We start from the raw sequence: 14,688 nt of genomic DNA on the forward strand, positions 1-14,688 counted from the left end.
TCTAGTTCATCTTCTGGTCAAAGAGAACGTGCAGGATGTTTATAGCACGATTCAGCAATGGTAATTTGTTGCATGTAAAGGACTGATAGTTGATTTGGAGATGCGCTTTGTCTGGCATTTTGTGGCACGAACATATGTATACTCACTTTAGATATGTCAATGGACTTGATATCACCACTCACAATCCACCACTAGTTTTCAAACTCTACTAGTTTCTCATTCTTGCCTTCAACATCACCTCTAATGAAATCACCCCGTAAGAACTCAGTCACTCAAAACCATATATATCTTCTATAATTTAATATCTACATTGTCACACCAAGTTCTCATCACTCAACACCCATCAGGTGTTTTCATGTAACATAAATACTCCAGTCTTCTGAAACAGTATCTGCCAACATTTATATCATGGCAATTGCTTGCTCCCAAAAATTTAAACAAGTTCCCTCATGAGAATAAAACCAAAGCCCTATGAGGTTGATGCAAAAGATTCTAAGGCACTGCTCAAGCAACAGCAGGCTATCTTTCTCCAGTGTCCTAGGCAGTACTTATCTATCAGAGATAGTAGGAACTGCCAATGCTGGAGTCTGAGATAACAAGGTGTGGAGCTGGATGAACACAGCAGGCCAGGCAGCATCAGAGGAGCAGGAAGGCTGATGTTTCGGGTCTGGACCCTTCTTCAGAAAAAAACATCATCTTATTATTCTTTGTGGAGCCCATGGTGGTGTGTAAACTCTCCATGATGTTTCCTACATTATAATGGGGATGATTTCAAAAGTAGTTCATTCAATGCCAAATCCTTTGAATTACCCTTTTATTGATCATGCTTAATCTTTAGACAACATATTTGAAGAAAAACAGGGCAGGTCTATCAGCAATTGTGAACTAAATTGATCAGAGGACATGTCAACATTTATAATCCTTCTCAGCTCATCCTTAAAGACTACACATGCAAAACTTTCAAATAAATTTTGTGCTTCCAAAAGCAACAACTGGGAAAACATCTTACAACAGCTCTTTTTGCTGCATGCAGATCCAACACATCAGAGCCAATTACTTAGCTGCGGTTTGGGGAGAAAAGATGGTTGAGCCTTTTGGACAGGTCAGGTCATGCGTGATAGAAAAGACATGAAAGTACAATAGCAACTGCCAGTTAGCAGGAAGCTTTCTGCATTTTCATTAAAAGTGTTACCAAAGCTTTGGCCTCACTGTAAATATACTAATCGGTGATTTGGAGTGGTTCTCATCGCTATAATGAAAAGAATAATTAAATAATAAAATAACAAAAACCACAAAACCCACCCTATCGTCTCCAGCCTGCTCCTTTATAGTAGCAAAATATGTAAAACGTAGTGGTATACTCAAATTATGATTAATCAAATTTAGATAACCCCGAAATTCTGATTATGTTGAAGTTGTCAGCCACACCTGCGGCAGAATAGCAAATCCAATAAAACAATGCCAGTGATAAGCCAAGGTTCTTGGCTGTTAATTCTGAAGCTGACAAACATATGGTTGGCCCAACTAAACAGAGCAGAGTTCGGTCACACTAGAGCAGAAAACCATACAGGTCTGGGCAAACCATCATTTGACACCATGAACTCCCTGTCAAAGAATCTTTAGACCTTGTAAATATGGCAAAACTCGTTAAGCAAGTTAACTCTCCAAATGCACTGGCACAATTATTGCACTTTAGTTGAAGACAGAACACAAAGTAGAAAATGCTTTCTACGTTTTCCTGGACTAAACTCCCAACATTTTTCATACCTTTCACGGTACACAGGCCATTGTAACATATGAATAAACTGAATATAAAGTCATTTTTACATTTACTACATTTTCATTTGGTATTTTTAAAGAGGTGCATTTGTAAGCAAATCAGTTCACCATAGAAATTATACAACTCAGAAAAAGATCACTTGGCTATTGTGCCTGTGACAACTGGAAGAAAAAAAAACTTGTTAGCCATTCAAAGATCCCGTTCCAGCACCTGGTCTGAAAAACTGGAGAAGACAGCCTTCAGTTTCAGATTTTAACTGAGTTAAAGGTTTTGCCTCAACCAGAAAACACACCGAAATCTAGATTTAAAAAAAAAAATCATCAGAACTACGAGACATAGGTGCAGAAAGCACTTGGTCCATCGAGTCCACTCTGTCAGTCAATGAGATCATGGCTGATCTGATAGTTTTCAACTCCACTTTTCTGTTTCTCCCCCAATTACCTTAGATTCCTTTACTGGTTAAAAATCTGCCTCTCTCAACCTTGAATATGCTTAATGATCCAGCTTCAACAGTCCTCTGTGGTAAAGAATTCCATAGCTGGACCATCCCCTCTACCTTAATTCTCTTCCCCTTTGAAATAAAGGCCTACATTTCAAAGTAAACTGTTGGCGTTATGATATCAGCTTAGTAGGACAGAGCTCAATTTCTTTTTGATTAGGGAGAATACTCATAGCTTGAAGAAAGCTTTTGTATTTCAAGTTTGCAGAAGTTTGACTGAATCTGATTGTGTAAAACTGTTTCTCCCGAGAAAAAGGATAGTTACAACTATTTAAAACTAGGTCACTGCAGTGGATTTTCTGAAGAAGGGTCTAGGCCCGAAATGTCAGCCTTCCTGCTCCTCTGATGCTGCTTGGCCTGCTGTGTTCATCCAGCTCTACACCTTGTTATCTCATTGCAGTGGAAGGTTCATTTTAAAAAGTTCTAAACCATGAAGATTTTGCTAAAATCCTTCTCAATGTGACACTGAGAAAGGATAAGCTCAGTTGTATAAAGAATCAAGAAAGATGTTAATCACATTCTCAAGACTGGGGGATTGAAACAACTGTTAAGTCAAACCCCCATATGTCATCAGAAAGGAATGTTGCTGGAATGCGAGAACTGTAAAGGGCTACTTTTGGGATTATATTTTATTGTGTGGTCAAAAATCCTTAATTGTGTGTAATATACAAATAGTTTGATTTTTTTCATCTTCATTTCTTTTGCTTCATAACTTGTTTCATTGTTAAAACCAAATCTGCAGCATTGTATACTTGTTTCAGTGACAGACCACCCTGTTAAAGCTAAAACATGATTGATCAAGCCAGATTTCAAAGAGATCTGACCTGCTCCCAGTAATAACAACATCAGCTGGAATCAGGATACCATCTCCTTTGTGAAAATGAAGGCAAAATACTACATCATCAAGTTAGTTACCTTGCACATGTGACAGGTTATCCTCTTGCTCTTAACGTACTGATAAAACATCTTTGGGTTTTCTTAGATTCTATCAGCTAATACTTGCTGATTCCTCCCTTGATTTCCCTAATTTCATTTTTTACTTCACCTTGTACTTTCTACAGCCTTCTCAGCTTTGTATAATATTAAAGATTTTCCTTGCTGCCATCAGGTTTTTCTTTCTCGTATAAAAAAAACGCCAAAATACTGCAGATGCTGGAAATCTTAAATAAAAAGAACAAATGCTTGCGAAGCTCACATCTTGCAACATCTGTGGAGAGAGAAACAGTTGAATGTTGAGTCTTGAATGCTGTTCACAAATTTTGTGCTCTCTATCTATTCCAACTATTTGTATCCCAGTTGATAATGGAGCACTTTTGAGCCACTAACTGTTACTGCACTATTCATGTGTACTCAAATGTCCCTACAAAGCGGTTCTCCTGAAGGAAAGAGGAGGGGCCCATCAAGGGCCATGGAAGTAATTTTTATGTGGAGCAAGAGGATGTAGGTAGGGCTCTAAATGAATACTTTACTTCTGTATTCATTAATGAAAGACACAATATGGGTTTTGAAATCAGGGAGGAGGTCTGTGATACAGCTAAATAAGTTAGCATAGAAAAAGGGGAGATTCTGAATGGTCAGGAAGTGTAAAAAGTTGATAAATTTCCAGGGCTGAATGAAATTCATTCCAGGTTGCAAGGCAGGAAATAGCAGGGGTGCTTGCAAGAATTCTGGATTCCTCTCTGGTCACAGGAGAGATACCAGAGGACTGAAAGACAGCCAATGCAGTATTGCTACACAAGAAGGGACTAAGGGATAATGCAGAAAACTGCAGGCCAGTCAGTCAGTCTCACCTCATTGGTGGGGAAACTATTGAAAGCAATTCTAAGAAGTAACCTGCATTCAGAGAGACACAGATTAAATAAAGAACAGTCAGCTCGGTTTTGTCAGGAGAAGTCATGCCTTATCAACTTGATTGAAATCTTCGGAGGTAACCAGGTGTCTAGATGAGGGCAATGCTTTGATGTGGCCAGCTTGAATTCAGCAAGGGTTTTGATAAGGATCTCAATAGAAGATTGAAGGATCAATAACCAGGGGCTTAGATTTAAGATAAGGGGCGAAAGTTAGAATGTGAGGAACAGCTTTTCACAAGAAGGTGGTGGGAATCTGGAATGCACAGCTTGTAATAGTGTTAAAGGCAGAAGCCCTAAAACATTCAAGTAGTATTTAGATTGGCATTTGAGATGCCAAGGCAAATGCTGGAAAATAGGATCAAAACAGTTAGGAGATTGTTTTCAACTGGTGTCTTTCTCTGTGTTGTAGACCTCTATGACTTGGAATCAAGTGAGAATTCAGCGTTGTTGTTCTGCGATGTTGGAGGAGCACATTTTGGTTATGTTACACTCACTAAAGTTATGATACAAGTCTTTTAAAATGTGAGTACAACCCTCCTGGATGGCCTATTGTCAAACATAGCAACATACAAAATTTGACCAAATTTTCATAAAATCAGTGTTAATTTGATTGCAGCCTCAAATCTATTTTCTTGCTTAGCCCCAATTCCATTGAATTCCCTCATCAGTTAATGAATTATTAAACATAGGTATGCACACATTCAACGATACTGCCTTCATGCTGAAGAACGGAATTCTAATTACGATTGACCCTCAGAAAAAATTCTTATCTCTGTCCTAAATGAAAGACCTCTTGTTTTAAACTGTGCTGCTTAGTTCTGATGTTGCCACAAGAAGAAACATCCCCAAAGCATCCATCCTGTTAAACCATTTCATGATTTCTGTACTTTATCAACAATATCACCTTTCAGTGTTCTAAACCGCAATGGATATAGGCCCAACCTTTACACATAAAACAATGTCTTGATTCCAGTAATCTCTCAAGAGAACATTCTCTGAGCTGGGAAGATGTAATTATACCCATCCCTAAATGGGGAATCTAATACTGTACACAGTACTCTATGAAGTCTCACCAACACCCAATACAACTACAATGTAACTTCCCCACTACATATATTTCCATGCCTTTCGAATGAATGCCAATAATCCATTTGGTTTCCGAGTCACTTTCCATACTTACATGTGGACAATTGAATTGAATTAGCTTTATTGTCACATGTACTCAAATGAGTACAGTGAGAAGTTTATAAGTCGCCACTTACAACACCTTCTTTGGTACAATCCTTAGTTACAGAATAAAAAAAAGAGGAAAAAAAAGTTTGTGTTACAGCTATCCACAGCATAACCATAAGTCAGAAAAAAAACAAGAAACAAAGTTAAAAAGACAGACATCACAGTCTCTCTCGAAAGGCTCTCTGCAGCAGACCAACACAGGGGTCCTCCATGTGGCCTGCTGGCCTGACCGCTGGCTGCCACTATTCTCCACAATGGGCTGATGCCGTCATCCTCCCGCACTAGGTCCCAACCCCTGCGCTGACCAGTGACCCCACTTCAGAGGCTGGGAGTCCAAGGCCGAGAGAAGGGAGAAGAGAGGGAGAAACAAAAAGAAAGAGAAAAGGGGCAGAGCGGTGGAGCTCCAGCTGGAGCGCCCTACTCCACTGCCATCTTACCAGAATATGATTTACCCCTTCTCCACGAAGAGTATTATCTACTCCTGTTTACAAAAACTGTTCAGAAGCATTGACCCGAAGGCACCGCCAGATATGACAGTAGTGTTCCTCTTCTTTGGCATCTTGCCTTGCCTTGAATAATTAAGTTGTCTTTTTTGATCTTGTTGAACATGTCTGGAACTCAGCTGTGATAAGTTCTTGCAATGTTTTAATAGTCTGTGATATCTTGTCAATCACTGATGCCTCATTATTTTTTAGGCTCGTGATAGCTCTTTCGATTTGATCAAAAGTTCTTCCAGGTTAATGTTCAACTACAGAGATACATTGCTGGCATGAAACTCGAACACTGCGCTGGGATTAGGCTGGTTGGGATCACCCATAAGTGTTCCACCCATGTTGCCTCCTGTGTCAACAGTGTACTGCCAACCTTGGCTTCGATCAATAGTGATGCTGTTTCTTGCAATATTTCCCATATACTGCACAGGATCTTGAAGGTCTTTAAACTTGCTCCTTCGTGTGCTTCCCTGCCTTTTGTTTCTATCCTGCAGCTTTTCATGGTTTTACACTAATTTCAGTTCTGAAGAGGAGCCATGGGAGTTCAAACATCAACTCTGTTTCACTTTCCACAGATGCTGCCAGACCTGCTCAGCTTCTCCAGCACTTAGTTTTCATTCCCTTTTTCACTATTTGTCATGTTTATGTACAGCCCAGACAATAAAATGTATCAAATTCAAAAAATATTCACAGGGAACTTATTAACAAGTGCCAGCTATTCAGTTCCTGTAGCCTATTGTGTCATTCAGTTAGGCCAAGGTTGATACGTATTCTTACACTTGGTTCATGAACACCTATTGTAAATTTGAATGTCATCCACTGACCTTTCATCTAGTGCACTGGTGCTAGCTCCTCCATCAGATCTCAATTCTATTTCTCGGTTACTTCCAATATTATTGTTCTCAAAGGCTTTTCAAATTTGCTTCCGTCACTTAAAGAAACCATACAAATGGAGATTGCACTCGAGATCACTAGTGTCAAGAGAGCTCCTAAAACACATGGTTGATTGCTGCTCAAAACAAATACAGCAGCTGTTCCAGCCATTCTGAAGTTTCACTGTAACACTAATCTAGACAGAAGATTACAACAAAGAAACTAAAACTAGCTGAGACTAATTCTTTAAAAAAAATTCAAACAGCTTTCTCAGTTGGAAAAAATGTCATGCTGCTTTCCACAATTCGGGCAGCATGGTGGCTCAGTGGTTATAGCTGCTGCTTCACAGCGCCAGTGACCCAGGTTCTATTCCATCCTCGGGCGACTGTCTGTGTGGAGTTTGCACATTCTCCGTGTCTCCGGTTTCCTCCCACAGTCCAAAGATGTGCAGGCTCGGTAGGCTGGCCATGCTAAATTGCCCGTAGTGTTCAGGGATATGTAGATTCGGTGGGTTATAGGGGGAGGGGTCTGGGTAGGATGTCTGAGGTTCGGTGTGGACTTGTTGGGCCAAAGGGCCTGTTTCCACACTGTAGGGAATCTATGAATTCATTACCCAGTAAGTCATTTCATTCATTGAGGATACAGGAAAACAAGTCAATGCAAATATCAGCATGTCACTTGTACTCACATTAACAATCAAATGTCAACGCTTCAATTTCAAGCAATCCATGGGATTAAGCTAATATTACTAAAATTTAAATTTGTTCAAGGAAAAGCATCAAGAGCTTCGAAGGTCAGGTAGTTTACAGCACTGATAGAATTATGTTGGCCTCAACAGTGCACTGGAGCTCCTGAATAAGCCAAATTTTACTTTACTTGTGGGATACAATTCCAGCATCTTGCAAGAAAACCATGATGTAGTCAGGAGATGAGGCTTCAGACAGGCAGAATACGTATCTGATTTTCCCAACTGACTCATCAGTATAAAGAAAGAGTATCACATCAGTCCCCTGGCTTGACTTAAAGCAGGAAAGAGTTAAAATAGTTAAATGCAACATGATATGCAGCTCCAAGCCCATGCTGCTTCATAAGATACCAATTCTAGTCATGTTGTAGAGTAACAGCATTCCTCCTAAAAGCAAATAATAAATCAACATTGGGAAATATTAGCAAAAATGTGAACTTCTGAAGAGACCTTAAAGCAAGATTAAATATGTTGATAAAAATCAAGCGTTTTTAAAATGTCAAATGTTGCAGGAGCTGAAACAAAGCAATGGTAGAGCTAGAATTATGACATGGTGCAAATAGAAAAAGACTATCCATGAAATATTGTTCTGATGTCCTATTGGCCACAGGTACCACACATCTTGAAGTATTTTTCAGCCTCAACCTCAACTTGGGGCAGCACAACTCTTTCCTATAGGAGTGGAGGGAGTTTTGTTTTTGTATCAGTTTCCATGATTAATTCCTCTGATTAAAGGTCCAGAAACTACCAGATTTACTGAGTTTAAACATGTCACATCCTGTAGGGGGTGACAGGGCCACTACCACAAATTATTACATCTACTTGACCGTGCAAACATTATCTGAATTATGGCAAAGTTCAAGACAAAACAGAACAAGCCTTTTTGGCAAAGTGGGTGGTTAAGGGTGAACTAAGGAAACAAAAATATGTGGAGAGGAGAGTTGCTGGATTTCAGTTATCCATGCAAAATAAAATGAATTAAGCAAGTAACCAAAAGAAAATAACAAACCAGCAAACAAAAGAAAAACCACACAAAATGCGGAAAACAAAAATGAAGGGAAATTGTTGAACACAAAACATTGAGCCCAGAAAGCTGTCAAGGGCAGAGTCAAAAGCAGAGATGCTGTACTTCGAGCTTCCAAAGAGCTTCTCTGGATCACTGAAGCAGGCCAAAGACAGAAAAATCGGAGTTGAATCAATGCAGAAAATTGAAATGGTTGGCAACAGGAAGCTCAAGGCCCCACTTGTAGACTGAATGGACAGATTCCACAAAGCTGTCACCAGTTTATGACGTATTTCCCCAAAAGTAATGCTACCAACTGAAAAAATTAACTCTAGCCCCAGATTCTGCTTGATCTAATTATTTCGAGCTTGTTTGATTTTTTTTCCTCCAGATTTCCAGGATCTGCAGCATAGAGGGAAGCAATGGCCTAATTGTATTATTGCTAGACTGTTAATAAAGAAACTCAGCTAATGTTCTGGGGGCACAGGTTTGAATGTGTAGAATTTGAATTCAATAGACAAATCTACGGATGACCATGAAACCATTGTTGATTGTCTGAAAAACCCATTTGGTTCACTAGTGTACTTCAGAGAAGGAAGTCTGCCATCCTTACCTGGTATGGCCTCCATGTGACTCCAAAACCACAGCTACGTCGTTGACTCTCAACTGCCCTCTAAAACAGCATAGTAAGCCATTCAGTTGTATCAATTGCTATGCAGTCTCAATAAAGGAAATAAAACCTGATGGACCAGCTGGCATCGATCTAGGCACCAGAAATATCAAAAGCTTTCCTCTTTACTAACTTCTGGAAGTCACTGTAAAATTGGGACAGCCATTCTTACAGACTAGTCAAGCAACAGCCTTATAGTTATACTCATTGAATCATACCTATAGACAATGTCCCAATACCACCATCATCATCATCTCTGGATATGTCAAGTCCTACCAGCAGGACAGACCCAATACAGGTGGCAGCACAGTGATACATAATCAAAAAGGGGCTGCCCTGAGAGTCGTCAACATTTTCTTCAGCCCTACGAGGCCTCACAGCTTCAAGTTACACATGAGCAAGCAAACTTTCTGTTGTTTACTACATATAGTCTTCACTCAGCTGATGAATCAGTACTGGAGGAAGCAAGGACAGCAAGGGTACAGAATATACTCTGGTTGGGGGATTTCAACGTCAACCACCAAAAGTGACTCAGCAGCAGCACTAATGATTAAGTTGGTCGAGTCCTAAAGGACGTAGCTGCTAGAACAACAGGTGGTGAGCGAACCAGCAAGAGGGAAAAATGTGATTGACCTCATCCTTATCAACCTGCAAATGCATAGGTCCATGAAAATATCAGTAAGAGACACCAAAGCACAGTCTTCATGGAAATGAAGTCCCAGTTTCTCATTGAGAATATCATCCATCATGCTGGGTGGCACTGTCATGGCTAAATGTGAAAGACTTCAAACAATGGTGCTGTGGGACATCAACTGCAGCAAAATTGCATTCCAACACAATGTGCAACCACATGGCCCACTCAACCATAAATATCAAGGCAGGGATCAACTTTGGTTCAATGGAGAGTGCAGGAGGGTATGCCAGGAGTAGCACCAGGCTTACCTAAAAATGAGGCGTCAATCTGGTGAAGTTACCAAACAGCATAAGCACCAGTTAAGAGACAGAGCTAAATGATCCCCAACCAACAGATCAGATCTAAGCTCTGTAGTCCGACCACATCCAGTCATGAATAGCGGTGGACAATTGAACACCTCACTGGAGGAGGAAGCTCCAAAAATATCCCCACTCTCAACGATGGAGGGAACTCAACACACCGGTGCAAAACACAACATTGCAGTATTCACAACAACCTTCAGCCAGATGTGCCAAGTGGATGATCCTTCAGTGGTCTCCAGTATCTACAGGCAATTAGATTTATTCTATGTGACATCAAAAAACATTTGGAGGCACTGGATTCTGCTAAGGCCCAGTTGGGTCCTGACAACACTCTGGCAAAAGGACTGAAGACTTGTGCTTCAAAACTTGCCACTCTTCGAGTCAGGCTGTTCCAGTAGTTACAATACTGATATCTACTTGACAATGTGGTAAATTGCCCAGGCATGCCCTGCACACTAAAAGTAGGACAAATTCATCTGGCCAATTACTGCCCAAGTCTACTCTCGATTCTGATGGAAGATTGTATCAACAGTGCAATCAAGCAGCACTTGCTCACTAACATCCAGTTTGGGTTCCATGGCCACTCAGCTCCTGACCTCAGTGCAGCTTTGGTTCAAAAACAGACAAAAGAGCTGAACTCAAGAGATGAGGTGAGGTAAGAGTGACAGCCCTTGACATCAATGCTGCATTTGACCAAGTGTGGCATTAAGGGACCCTAGCCAAACTGGAAGCAACTGGAATCGGGGCAAACTCTCTGCTGGTTAGAATCATATCTGGCACATAGGAAGATGGCTATGGTTGTTGAGGTCAGTGACCTCTGCTCGACTTCCTCAAGGTAGTGTCGTAGGGCCAACTATCTTTGGTTGCTGCATCAATGACCTTCCCTCCATCGTAAGGTCAAAAGTGGGAATGTAAGGCAATGACTGCACACAATGTTCAGCACCATTTGTGAATCCTCAGATACATAAGGAGTCCATGCCCAAATGCAACAAGTCCTTGAAAATATTAGGCTTGGGCTGACAAGTGGCAAGTAACATTCTTGCCACACAAATGCCAGGCAATGACAATCTCACTACCGCTCCTTGAATTCAATGGTGTTACCATCATGGAGGCCCCCACTATCAACATTCTGAGGGTTATAAGTGACTAAAAATTCAACTGGACTTGGCACATAAATGCAGTGGCTACAAGAGCAGGTCAGTGGCTAGAAATACTGCAGCGAGTAACTCACCTCCTGACTCCCCAAAGCCACTCCCCCATCTACAGGATACAAGTCAGGGACATAATGGAATACTTATCAATTGACTGGATGGGTGCTCATCCAACAACACTCAAGAACCTTGATACAATCCAAGAGAAAGTAGCTCACTTGATTGGCGCCACATCCACAAGCATTCACTCGCTCCACCAGCAACACAGAGTAGCAGCAGTGTGTACTATCTACAAGATACACTGCAGAAATTCAAAGATCCTAAAACTGCACCTTCTAAACACATGACCACATGTATCTAGAGGGGCAAGGGGAGCAAGATCACCTCCAAGCCACTCACCATCCTGACTTGGAAATACATTGCCATTCCTTCGCTGACATTGGTTAAAATCCAGGAATTCCCTCCTCAAGGGCATTGCGGGTCTCCCCACAGCACATGGATTGCAGCAGTTCAAGAAGGCATGTCACCACCACCTTCTCAATCACAACTAGGAATAAGCAATAAATACTGGCCAGCCAGCAATGCCTATCTTTCATGAGTGAATGTGACAAAATTTCATTTCTTCATGGTAGCCATTTCCAGGCTGTGATTTAGCCAGAACATGGCTTGGAAACATATTTTGTCTTTTACACATACGATATCATTTATAAAGTCGCCACGAGTGTCAACAGTGAAAGAAAGTAGGAGAAATTCATCTGGCCAATTACTGCCCAAGTCTACTCTCGATTCTGACGGAAGATTGTATCAACAGTGCGATCAAGCAACACCTACTCACCAACACCCAGTTGGGTTCTTAACAGATGGGTCATTCTAGCTCATCAGAATCATACATTAATGAGGCAACCTGAAACACTTATCCAGAGTAACGCAATCTCAATTTGCAGGAAAAGTGCTGACGTCAATTTAACTCACCAGTCTTCTCTGGTTCCTCAAGGGCGGTGCCTGCAATACCACTGTTTTCCAGGCCATAGGAAGGATCCACTTTCCCAGAAGAACGGGCCATCTCTTGCACTTTCTTCACATGAGCCTCCACCAGTTCAACGGGCACCTCTTCCCTTACATGGGAAAATTCCTCTGTCAAGATAAATGCAATTATTTGCAAACTCTGCTAGCAATTAGCAATTTACTCTGCAGAATTCTAAGAAGCAATGATTCTCAGCTTCTCGCCAACTAAAAATTTCAGTTTAGTAGCTTAGTTATTACAAACAGGTCTTCAAGCACCATAAATTTAATTGAACAGTCACGCTTTCCCACAGTAACCCACCAACTGATTAAAATCTAACATCTAGTATTTTTAACAAAACTACTACACTTTGTTGCAGACAAAGCTTAAAATTGGGGTTTGTTTCTAAGCGGCAAAATCAATCAGGCCTTTTGAAGGATGAATTAAAGTCTGAACTTGCTACTTCAGAAGGCTGTGGATGATAGGATAATTTAAGTTTTCCAGTCCCACTCTGATAGTTAGTTATTACAAAAGGATATTCTTTCAAGCAATATGACCAAGGGTGAATAAAATGAGATTGAGGTACATTCACCCACTATTAATTTGAGAAACAGATTAAAAAGGAGCTGAAAAAGCTGCTCCTGCTCCTCTGGAACCTGACTTATACTGTCAAACGTTTTCCAAATGGAACATAACTGAGGTGTACAAGCTCAAACACTATAACTTCATGCATTACTATCAGAATAAAGATGCTCTGCTTTCGCACAGCCCCCCTCTCAAATACCTCTAAGCACTTTATGAGGTGAAGAATACACTACTGAGTACAGAAAGACAAAGCTTAGTGGGGAGCATTCACAAGTTTAGTTAAAAAGGCGGGGTCTTCAGGGAACTCTGAAGCAAAGAGATAATAGGCCAAGTTTTTTGTTTAAAAATAGAAAAGAATGCCAAGGATTCCAATTGTAGAAAAAGGGCAACCAGATTTTAAGGACTGCTAAGTGCAGCTGATGATCAGTACTAAGAAATATTCAACTCTCCCTCAAATACTCTCAACTCTCTGAAAGTCTAGTGATCATTGAGATCTATCCTCTTTCCAGTTGGCTCCGGTAGTAAACATAAGTCATTGCAGTTGTAAACGTCCTATAATACACAGCACCTCAAAAATTTCAACAGGTACATGCACTTCTAAATGAAAAGTAGACAATAGACTGACACAAATGACCCCATGTATTCAATTCCTCTGTTGCAACCAAGACCAGCTTCTCACTAATCATGAGTGGCAAGGCAAAGGTGGACAGCTCATTACATGGTAAAGCTCTGACAAGGTTAATCCAAGGACTGTACTCTGTTGTCTCATTAATACTGAAAAGGCATTTCCACCAAATATGATCATTGTGGCTTTGCAAGTACACATCTTTACCATCAAAAATGCAGCAGTTTCCTGAACCCTAATCTCCCACAGGGGTATAGGAAAAAAAAAGCATATGGATTATTTTTAATCCAGTCTGTCCCTCCCACTAGGGAGTAAGGAAGTCTGATATGATGCTCAAGGACTCTGATGTGTTCAATTCAGTAAGCAAGCTGATGATGCCTTCATTTCAGAATAACTTAAAAAGGCAACAGTAAAATAATTGTAGAGCATAGTTTAAATAACCAAGAAATGACTGTGTTGCGCAGGAAGGAAAGGTGTCAATAAAAGAAAACTTTTTTACATAAATACTGGTTTACGTAGCAAAAGGATCACCAGAAGAGTCAACATTTCCTGCTCACTTCCAGTTACAATGGAGAAGCACCGCTGATCCATTTCCGGAACTATTACATTCTAGCTGCCATAGGTACACCACCAGCACAGAATCTTGTTCCAGAATTTTGGCCCAAGCACTTTGTGCTTTGGAAAAAAAGCTTCACAGGTAGTTTTATTTTTATACATCTGCTACTCACACCCTTATAGATGGTAGAGCAGAGGGGTTTGGAAGGTGCTGCCCTTCAAAGAGTTTCAGTATGGCTACAGGGATGGTGCAGGAGGGAGGGGTTCAGATACCTGGATAACTGGGGCTCATTCTGGGGTAGGTGGGACCTCTACAAACGGGATGGTTTATACCTGAACCAGAGGGGTACCAATATCCTGGGGGGGAAATTTGCTAATGCTCTTCGGGAGGGTTTAAACTAATTCAGCAGGGGGTTGGGAACCTGAATTGTAGCTCCAGTGTACAGGAGGTTGAGAGTAGTGAGGTCATAAATAAGGTTTCAAGGTCGCAGGAATGCACTGGCAGGCAGGAAGGTGGTTTGAAGTGTGTCTACTTCAATGCCAGGAGCAACCGGAATAAGGTGGGTGAACTTGCAGCATGGGTTGGTACCTGGGACTTCGATGTTGTGGCCATTTCGGAGACATGGATA

At 40.9% G+C, this 14,688-nt stretch overlaps 1 protein-coding gene across 3 annotated transcripts in view; it reads right to left on the reverse strand.

Moving 5' to 3' along the window:
• The window catches only part of smarcc1a (SWI/SNF related, matrix associated, actin dependent regulator of chromatin, subfamily c, member 1a), a 192,342-nt gene that overhangs the window by 67,143 nt on the left and 110,511 nt on the right, over positions 1-14,688 (reverse strand). For all 3 annotated transcript variants that reach the window (XM_048595545.1, XM_048595544.1, XM_048595546.1), the window contains one exon: positions 12,264-12,425. In XM_048595545.1, coding sequence (XP_048451502.1) covers positions 12,264-12,425 — 162 coding nt within the window. The remainder of the gene's footprint in view (positions 1-12,263; positions 12,426-14,688) is intronic.

The sequence above is a fragment of the Rhincodon typus genome, chromosome 4, assembly GCF_021869965.1.
Source record: "Rhincodon typus isolate 14 chromosome 4, sRhiTyp1.1, whole genome shotgun sequence".
In the NCBI taxonomy this organism is placed as follows: Eukaryota; Metazoa; Chordata; class Chondrichthyes; order Orectolobiformes; family Rhincodontidae; genus Rhincodon; species Rhincodon typus.